This window comes from Nomascus leucogenys, chromosome 25 (assembly GCF_006542625.1).
Source record: "Nomascus leucogenys isolate Asia chromosome 25, Asia_NLE_v1, whole genome shotgun sequence".
In the NCBI taxonomy this organism is placed as follows: domain Eukaryota; kingdom Metazoa; phylum Chordata; class Mammalia; order Primates; family Hylobatidae; genus Nomascus; species Nomascus leucogenys.
Window position 1 is genome coordinate 15,744,361 of NC_044405.1, and position 9,990 is coordinate 15,754,350.

Sequence of the window (9,990 nt, forward strand, 5' to 3'; positions counted from 1 at the left end):
TTAGGATATTTATCATCTTGTTTTCACCATTCGAATAGATGATTTTATTTTCATTTTTTGGATAATAACTTATAGAGGTTAAATGACTTCTAGGAAGTTCAACATTAAATTTATTTAACTGCTGAAACCTTATCTATAAAACCAATAAATACACATACTGTGCTGAGAAATAAACATATGTTTAATACTCTATGTACTCTTAATTAAATTAATTTATGTTTCCAAATTTCTGTATATCAGTATTAATGTAGACATTCTAGGTGAGATAAACATAACATGTTAAAAACAGAACAAAACACGTCAGAAGCTTGTGATTCCATATTCTACTTTTTTTTTTAGACTGAGTTTCACTTTTGCAGCCCAGGCTGCAGTGCAGTGGCACAATCTTGACTCATTGCAACCTCCGCCTCCCGGGTGCAAGAGTCTACCGCCTCAGCTTCCCAAGTAGCTGGGATTACAGGCATATACCACCACGCCTGGCTAATATTTTTTTTGTATTTAGTAGAGACGGGGTTTCACCGTGTTGGTCAGGCTGGTCTTGAACTCTTGACCTTAGGTGATGCACCTGCCTTGGCTTCCCAAAGTGCTTGGATTATAGGCATGAGCCACTGCGTCCGGCCCCTTCTTTGTATTTTTAATTTAGACTCTAAACTAAATGGCAGGAAAGCAGCATTTTGACAATGCTATGCATATTGCCCAGAACATGGATGAAATTTTAGCAAATGTGAAATAAGGCATAAGGAAAGCCATTACTTCCAGACAGAAATTTGTTTATTAACTAAGAACTAGGACATTTTCCAGAGTCAGAATGCAATAAATCAGCAAGGCAGGATGATAGGAGAATCCTAAACATAGATTAAACATAATTGTAAAGAGTCTCTAACAGTATTTGTTCTTCTTTCAACAAATAATTTTCATGCTTTAGCTAATTCTGAGGCTTTTTCTTAGGCATGGAGAACAAAAACCGAGTACCAGTGAATCTTGTTTTATGGTTTCTCTGGAAGAGAAGATTTGCTGAAGTCTTCTATTTTTGAGCTCTAGTCACCATTGCTATTTGCCTGTTCTTACAATCAGTCAGTAAGTAAAGGATGAAGTAGTTCAACTTATTATGCTCAAGATAATGTTATCTGTCAGCTTATTAGCAAGGTGCTAGTTAGGTAGTTGACAAAAATATTAATGACAATCAAAGCCATCCGAATGAACTCGCATGCTGGAATCTGCAGTCAAACCATGGAGGCCCCATTTCATCAGGAAAGGTAGGTGATAATCACACTGTCAGACAAGTGACAGTGACAGCCACAGTAAGAAAGCTGGTGATGGTTGTATTTCAAATGGAGTCTCTTCGGTAAGTCCATTGTAATAAATCTCAGAAATAATGATGTTACCTTCAGGGTCAGCTTTTAGTACAAAGAGCAATAACAGAACAACAGAAAAAAAGAAAAGCTAGCAGGTGATACTGGCTGTGGTTAATAAGCCTGGGAGTTATATTTGAACTTAATGTAACAAGATTCTTAGGCTGAATAAAGAGATTCAGCAGAAAATTAGATATTCTACTACTTAGTAGAATCTTCCCCATTGGGCAATTTCCAGCCGCTATAAATTCTGGAAGTTGGTCAATAGTATTTCAGAGGTCTGCTACCACTGCATAAATACCTCAGAGGTGGAAAGGTACTGGGTATACAGCTCAGAGACCTGAAGCTTCCAGATAAATAGCTCAGTGGTCGGCAGCTCATAGGCCCGTAGCTTGAGTAGTGATAATTTCTCATTAAATAGCTTTGGGGTTGGCAGCTGTTGGAAATATAACATAATGGTGAGACGTAGCTGGGTATGAAGCAAGGATTTTGGTAGCTTTTATACCCCAAAGTACTCAATCTGCAGTGGTTTAGAGTTTGGAAACTCTTGGATAAGCAGTTAAGTTGTCCAAAGCAATTGGAACTGATGCGGAGGGTTTGGCAGGCTTTGGATGCATTTCGAGTGGGTATGTGACGATTGCATACATACCCGTTGGTCTGAGTGCATGGGCTGCAGCTGGGGCTGGGGCTGATGTTGGTAGTTTCACAGACACTGAAGACTTGGCCTGCTGATGGGGAGTCGCAGGGCACAGAGGAGTTTGACGGGTCACAACCAGTGGTGCTGCAGGTCTTCGGCTCACAGCTGGCAGATTCGCAGGTTGGTGCTTTACCGTAGGATTCTTGGCAGTAATCCAGGAGCCAGAGATTTCCTTGGTAGCTACTGGGTAAGCAGTGTCCAAAGGTAGGGCTTAAATCATTGGAGCTAAGAGTAACAGAAGAAGTCACTGGGATATAACAGTGAGTTCTGTATGATGTGGTACTGCAGACCCCAGGATAGCCTAGAGTAGACATGGAGCCTGCATGCATGCTCAGTGGTTGCTGTGCAGTGTGGCTGTGGCCTAAGGAGGTTTTATACCTTCCCTGGTGATTGTCAGAAGCCTCTCCAGACTCTTCCTTGTCTCTGCTTGGGGCAATAACACAGCAACATCTCATTAGTGTGTTGGTTAGCCACAGAGGCTAATGTTTTCACACATGTAAAAATAATTTTATTTTAATTCTTCAAAGTATCCATAATCACCACTTTGACCATCACCCATCACTCATCATCTGTAGACCCTACCTTCAACAAATAGTGATTTTCATGTTAATAGGCAAACTCTCATCTGTCAATCAGAGGTTAACAAGAGTTCATGGGTCTATAGGCTTCTGCAACTTGGTTATTTAAAGGTTCACAGGGACTCAAGTAAAGCAAGGAACCTGTATTTTTCGACTCTGTTAACTATTGGAAAACACTGAAGAACTTAATCATATACTCTGAAATAAGCCAAGTAGTTTGCCTGTCTCAACATGGTTACTCAAAAGCAGGCATTGACCTTTCAAGAATCAGTTTCTCCAAATATGTGCTATACTCTTACCTGTGCAGGGCCATATACTGGTAAGAGCTTCTCATGTAATGTATTAGGAGAAGTCCATAGGTAAGACTCACAGCAATACTTGGGAAACTCGGTGACCTACACCAGGCTAAAAATGAACTTGTTCCCAGGGGGCATTTTTTGCTAAGCAACCAAGACTTCTGTTAAATCCCTTCTTAAAGAGTGTCTGCAATATGCACTATCAAATAAACCCAGCTTTGCAAGATGATACCTTCCTAATTGACTAAGATTCATATCACGTGTTCCATTGCCTGCTGTAAACCCCAATTGCTGTCAGATGTAAACATTTTCCCCGTTTTTCCCCAAATAAGTTCTCTTATTCTTTATTTGCTTTCTTTTGCACCTACGCTTTATTTTAATCCTGTGTTGAAAAATGCAGTTACTTTTAGTTTATGTCAACAAAAGGAAATAACTGTTTAAAAGTTTTATCTGAATAAACTATAGTTCTTATGAGCACTGTATATATTAAATAGCACTTGTTACTCCTCAGGGTGAAGGCTAAAGAATTTTTTTAAAGATTTTAATTTAAACTGAAGAATTGAAATTTTGTTCTTCAAAATATAAAATTATAATTTATACTTCCGGCCTCCATTGAATTGGAAACAGCAATGCATTTATTAACAGTAAACAGTTCAGACAGAGAATAGAACAGTCTTCTTCAGGTAGGATCATCTATGGGGATAGATTTTAAAATTAACTCTATAGCAAACTATGAGATTTCTCTCACTGTTTTCGATTACTTTTCAGTTAGATTTTTCAAATGCACACCAATGTAAACCTACAGATATTCTCTTTTTTTAAAAAAAATCTCCATTTTCTCAGTGCTTTTCTCAGTATTCTGTAAGTTGACAATAAGCAATTTTGTATTAAACATGTTTTGCTGCCTTCTGCAGTTTCTCTCAGGTGGCAAAGGCCACAGTCATGAAACCGTATTTCCAGCAAATTGGCAACAGAGAGCCTTGGGATTTTGTGCAGAAAATGTTAGTCCTGAGGCAGGCAAAATAGGAAAGAAGATACATAGGCCAACTTAGTTGATGGCCAACTTTCCGCTAAGTTACTGAGCCCCAGTGATACACAGAAAAGCCAGAGGTTGATGAAGCTTTATTTCTACATTTCTCTATCGTGTCATTGTTACCTCTAGTCTTTTTTTCCTTAGGCATCCTTGAAGAGGTTTGAGGGCTAACACCATTAACAAATACAGAATATGTTAAGTCAATTACCTGCAAAGCTCACATTGTTCCCTTCCATCTTAAAATTAAATAGTGAGGTATTTTGAATTAATTTTATTCACACAGGTGTAAGTCTAAAAAACAACGTGGAACATCATATGGCATGACCAATATTCAAAGCATGAGCCATTACAACATATTTAAATTGATTTTGGTATGATAATATTCTAAACAAATAAACAATGAGCTTTGAGAAAGCAACCCTAGCTCACCTCCTCTCATTTGCTTTTATGTTTCTTCTCCTTCCTTACTCAGAATATCACACACCTATGGAATCATCACCCCATCCCATTCACATCATCATTTTCTGTACATGATACCTCTGCAGAATTGTCTCCTACTCTAATCTCAACCTTTGAAAGAGAAGGAGCACACCACATCAGAAATATAGCAAATATCAGGTTCATAGCGATGGCAGGCTTGAGTAGAAAATAAAGACCATTGTCGTTTGAGTGGCATTGTGGTCTGAAGGCTTTGGAGAGGCATATGCATTTCTCTGTTTTCACTTAACTCCTAAAATAATGTTTTCTTCCATTAATTCCCCTGTTGTTAGTATTTTTTGTGTGTGGAAGGCTGAAAAGTGCACCCACCCAAGAGGCTCACTTTCTAGTACTGGGAAATCTGTGAATGCTACGTGACATGGCAAAAAGGGACTGTGCAGGTGTGACTACATTAAGGATCTTGAAGTGGATTATCTGGGTGGGCCTGATGTAATTTCCAGACAATATGAGGATGGAAACAGTTTGGAATGATGTGGCCACAAGCTAAGGAGTGTCAGCAGTCGTTATAATCCAAAAAAGGTAGGGAATGGATTTCTCCCTGGGGATTGCAGGAGCAATCAGCACTGTTTGATAACTTCACTTTGGGTCAGTGAAGCAGATTTTGGACTATCAGCCTCTAGAACTGTAAGAAAATACACTTTTGTGGTTTTATGCCTTTCCATTGAGTTTGTGGTAAGTTGTTACAGCTGTCACAGGAAATAAATACACTATGCCAGCAAAGTATAGGAAAATATAATAGATAGTCCTTATGTAGTTTGAGAAGTTTGTACTCTGTATTCAGGGAAAGTTTAAGATGTAAGGAATAAGCTTCCTAGCTATCAGATAATTCAGAGAGATACCAATACTGTCTGTGGAATAAGCAACAAACTTCCTGTATCTAATGAGCCAGTAGATTCCTTTCCTCATTAAAAAAGAGTTATGGAACTCTTTCCCAATTTTATCCAAAGGTTAAAAATCCTTTAGGGTAAACAGAAGATCAAAGAAAGCTAAATTTTCCAGTAAATGGCTCTTAAACAAAATAACAGAGGACACTTTTCTAGTCTTTTAGGTCAAACAAAATTTTATATTCCCTTTTGCTACTATATATGCAATATTGTATTTTTCCACTTGCCAAAATGGTGTTAAATTAGGCAAAACTGATCTTATGATTGAAAAAGCAAAATGTTTGTGAATCCATACTTACATAACAATTGAATTGCAAATATTGAGTCAAAATGATTGGTAACCTAAAATATTGGTTACTTGTTGTTTACAAGTAGCATTTATATTGCTGTAAATGTAATGCAGCATCTACATTGTTGGCTTAACAGATCATTAGTGGTTTAAGAAGCTGAAGAACAGATGAGAAATATAAAAAATTTTAAGAAACGGAAAAAAATGAAGGTAAAGCATTTAAAAAATGATAACACAAATGGGTGGAAAGATAGGAATTTTCATGCTTAAATTCAGGGAAACATGGTACACATGTAATGAAATACAACTGTAGTAAAAGTTAAACATTTTTAAATGGAACTGTCAGGACTGTACCCTAATGAGTTATGCATTACTGTCTTGCTGACTACCATTTAAATGTATTTATTAGCACGTACCCTTGGAAAATTGTTCTCTCTCAGTGTATCAGTATCTTCTTATGTAAAACTGGAGCTAATAGCATGTACTTTGCAGGACTTTCCTGCAGATGCAATGAGATAATAAATATGAAAATACCTAGAAAAGTGCAATGGACATAGTAGATGCAAATTAAATCTTTTCTTTCTAATTTTCTAAAGCTCCACTTTAGGGAATTCCAGTCACCAATTAGACTAAAAAATATTATTCACAATTTACTTTGACGTTGTAAACACATAGTCCTACAATAATCATTGTGTCCTTTAAAAGTAAATGCTAAAAATGAACAATTCTACCTTGTGTAGTTAAGAAAAATGACTTGCTTGACAACAGGTTACTAATGACTCCTCTTGTATAACTCAAATCCTTCAGTGTCATATATCATTAGCTAGTTCCTGGAAGCCGTATATGTATTGCTAGCAATAAAGGCTCAATGCTCAAATTCCCTGGATTCTAATCCTGTTTCTGATGCTCAGTTTGACTACCATGTGTTTCTGTAACTTAATTTCCACATCTTCAGAATAAAGCTAATAGTAGTATTTGCTCCATAGGTGGCTATGAGAATTAAATAGGTAGCTGTGAGAATTAATAGTAGTATTTGCTCATAGGTGGCTGTATTTATTAAATTAAATAAATACTACTAATAGTAGTATTTGCTCAATAGGTGGGTGTGAGAGTTGGTCAAGCACAGCATAGGAAATATAGTTTTGTGTAGCTGATGTTTTGATGTTAACCTTTATTATTGTAATCAGCCTATAATGTTTGTTAGTATTTTTTTTTTATTGTCAGTATTGGATCTCATCTAAAACCTACTGCATTTTGTATGTGTACATCAAAAGAAGAAGAAAGAAAGAAGGAAGCAAGAAAGGAAGGGATGGAGGGAGAGAAGAAGGAAGGGAGAGAAGAACGAAGGAGGGAGGGAGGAAAAATGGAAGGAGAGAGAGGAAGGAAGGGAGAGAATAAGAACGAAGGAGGGAGGGAGGAAAAATGGAAGGAGAGAGAGGAAGGAAGGAAGGAAGGAAAGAAGGAAGGAAGGAAGGAAAAAGGGAGGAAAAAACATGCCAGAATAGGCTGTTTGAGGCTAGGTAACTTGCTATGATGTGTATAAATTGTATATTGATCTTAGAAATTAAATTTGGAGGAATTGAATAAGTTGAAGGCATTTACCACCATTTATATGGGAAATAAGGATCCCAGAGAGGGCATACCCCATAAAGGTACACACCATTAAAGTTGGTCCACCTAGAGAGAAAGGCTGGGCGGGGCTGTGGCAGAGAGGAAACAGTTTTATTTGAAGTTCAGATTTGCCATTCTAGAACTGAAGATTATGGTCACCAAGTAATTGATAACTTCCAACCGGCTTCTAGATTAGTCAAAACCTGAGTGAATAAAAATAGAGATAATATGAAAGATAAAGCAAAGTCTTTGAAATTTAACTTATGTGGGTCTTTGGGCAAGTTTCTTGACCTACTTGAATTTTCTTATCTGTAACAATGGGGATAATAGTATCTATTCATACGTGCATTGGAAGATTATTGATCATGTAGTGGTATGCCCGGTATATTGAAGATGATCAATATGATGGAATAGTTATTGGAATATGAGCAGTTGCTTGTAAGAAGAACAAGTTCTCAGTGAGTAGGTGGAATAACTGAATTAATTAGTTACATACATATAAGAGAGAAACAGGTTCAAAGTAATACTTTTCTCTATGCAAGGATCCATGGGAGGGAAGGGGGGAGGACTTAAGTTTAGTTCAAGAGGAAAAAATATTGTGCTGTCCATTGTACAGAGCTAAAATTTATGTAACCCCTTTGTGCTTAATCTTGTGGGGCAGGCTGGGCATTGTAACTTGTTCTGTTCAATGGTAATTTAGAAGACATATGTAGTGCTGATGAGCGATTAATTTTCCTTACTATTTTCTCTCTGCATCTACTGGCATTATTCCTGATAGTGAAGATCCTCTATGCCTGGGTCCCAGAATGAAAATGATTTGGGAGCTGAAACAATGAATGTGTAGTAGAGGTGATAAGTAGACCATTCCAATTTTAAGCATCTGGAATTTTGAAGTTGTTTGTTGCTATGGCAAAATGTAGTCTATTGGGGCTAAATAATTCTCTTTTTAAGTGTTAGAAAATACAGGTGCATATTTAATGTTCAAGTAGTAGGACACGTGCAATCAGATTCTTGAAAGGATCTACCTTGCCTGCGTTTTTCAGATACTCTTTCTTTTCTTTCTTTTCATTATATTTGTTTAGTGAAACTAACAGTCCTTAACTTCATTGAAGATAATGAAGAATCAAAAAATACTCTTTTCTGTATAATTTGAAGACAGTTTATTTATAAATAACCATGAAAACTTGTCTTCCTATTCAAAGACATATTACTGGCATAGAAATCAAGAATCCCTGGCAGTGAAAATTTTCTAGTGAAGAAACAATTACAATCCCTTAGAATTTGATCAAGTAAAATGGTACAGGTTAAAACAGCACCTGAACTATAAACACAATGATCCATCAGCCTAAGAACAAATCTTCAACCTAAAGATAAAATTTCTGTAAAACGCTGTCAGGCAAGACACTGAAATGGCAATTCAGCATGTTCTTCTAAGAAATGGAGATTGCCAACCCACAAAATCAGAACAAGCTGGTTGGAAACTGCTGTACATGAAGGAAACAGGTTGGAAACTATGAGACACATAATTTGGGGATCTGAAGCTGTCGGATATAGAATCTGTAGGTTGATTACCACAGGAAAAATAGCTCAAAGGATAGCAGGTCCTAGACACAAAATTCAGTGGTTGACAGCGACAAAAAATAAAGCTCAGTGATTGACAGCCATAAGAGTGGTGGTTTTGGGGGTGGCAACTACTGAAAAAATAGCCTTGAGATCTGTTATGCATTGAGGATTGGCAGGAACTTGAGAAATAAGGATTGATAGAAAAACAGCTAGTTGAGTGGCAAGGTCTGAAGACACAGTAAGTAGTAGAAAGTAGCAAGAAATTTCACAAATTGCATGCACACAACTGGATGAATGGTAGATGGAAGGTTTACCACGTCTCTGGGGAGTTTTCTAGAAGCCAAATTCAGTGTAGGTTGGACAAGCACAGAGCATGGTCCCAGTTTACATGAGTAGGCCAGAGTGCAGTGGATGAGGTGACAAGAACATAGCAGTAACTCCCAAGACAGCAGAAGTTGTAGTTTCCATAACAGCAGATGCTGGCTGACATGATAGTCTGATAAGAAACAAAGAATATCATTCAGATAAGTAACGAATAATAGTTTATCTAAGTCTACATCAAACTAGACCAGATTGCTTCTATACCTTGATAGCTATATACCCAGACTCTCTGCCTCCCCATATTTTAGATTAATTTGCATCACAATATCTCATGAACTTAGTGTTGTGTTGCCTGTGAAGATAACTTCCTTCCCATCTATAAAATAAGTTTGGTTTTAATCTTCTATATATCTACAATTGTAATCTTTCTCCTGTTTATCAGGTTTGAGAATGTATGTGATGTAATCACTTGTGTATTTTATCTGCTTTGCTTCTGCTTCCACTCCTAAATAGTGCTTAATTAAAAGGAGTCCTTTTGAATGGATATTTATCCTATTCATTATCTACAAGGAACCCCATAGTTAGGAAGGCATAGTCCTCATCCTGGAAGAACAGATACAATGTTGCAATGCTTAGAGGAGGTGTTGATGTCCTAAAATAGTTTCCATATATCAAAGTTACTTGGATTTTCCAGACAAAATATCTCATGCTATTCCCTGTTTTTCATACTTAGCTGGGAATCTAATTGTGTGATGTTGCTATCTGTGTATTTGTCTTGATAGTCAATTTTATATAAGCATGTTAGGGTACATTTTAAAGAACTCAGCTCTGACAACTTAATATTTTTCATACTTAAAAGTTGTATTTG

The 9,990-nt window shown here is 37.0% G+C and overlaps 2 protein-coding genes across 2 annotated transcripts; both read right to left on the reverse strand.

Moving 5' to 3' along the window:
- Positions 1-753: 753 nt before the first annotated feature.
- LOC100597882 (keratin-associated protein 24-1) lies at positions 754-2,396 on the reverse strand. Its single transcript, XM_003263833.2, has one exon. It carries the CDS (start codon positions 2,376-2,378, stop codon positions 1,614-1,616), a length of 765 nt encoding a protein of 254 aa, XP_003263881.1. The 5' UTR covers positions 2,379-2,396; the 3' UTR covers positions 754-1,613.
- Positions 2,397-8,625: 6,229 nt separating this feature from the next.
- Positions 8,626-8,982, reverse strand: LOC100598226 (keratin-associated protein 25-1). Its single transcript, XM_003263834.4, has one exon. It carries the CDS (start codon positions 8,962-8,964, stop codon positions 8,656-8,658), a length of 309 nt encoding a protein of 102 aa, XP_003263882.2. The 5' UTR covers positions 8,965-8,982; the 3' UTR covers positions 8,626-8,655.
- Between the last annotated feature and the right edge of the window lie 1,008 nt (positions 8,983-9,990).

Bases quoted from the DNA above. Each gene is read 5' to 3' on its own strand.
- LOC100597882 (XM_003263833.2), bottom strand. From the start codon at position 2,378: ATGCATGCAGGCTCCATGTCTACTCTAGGCTATCCTGGGGTCTGCAGT.
- LOC100598226 (XM_003263834.4), bottom strand. From the start codon at position 8,964: ATGCATAACAGATCTCAAGGCTATTTTTTCAGTAGTTGCCACCCCCAA.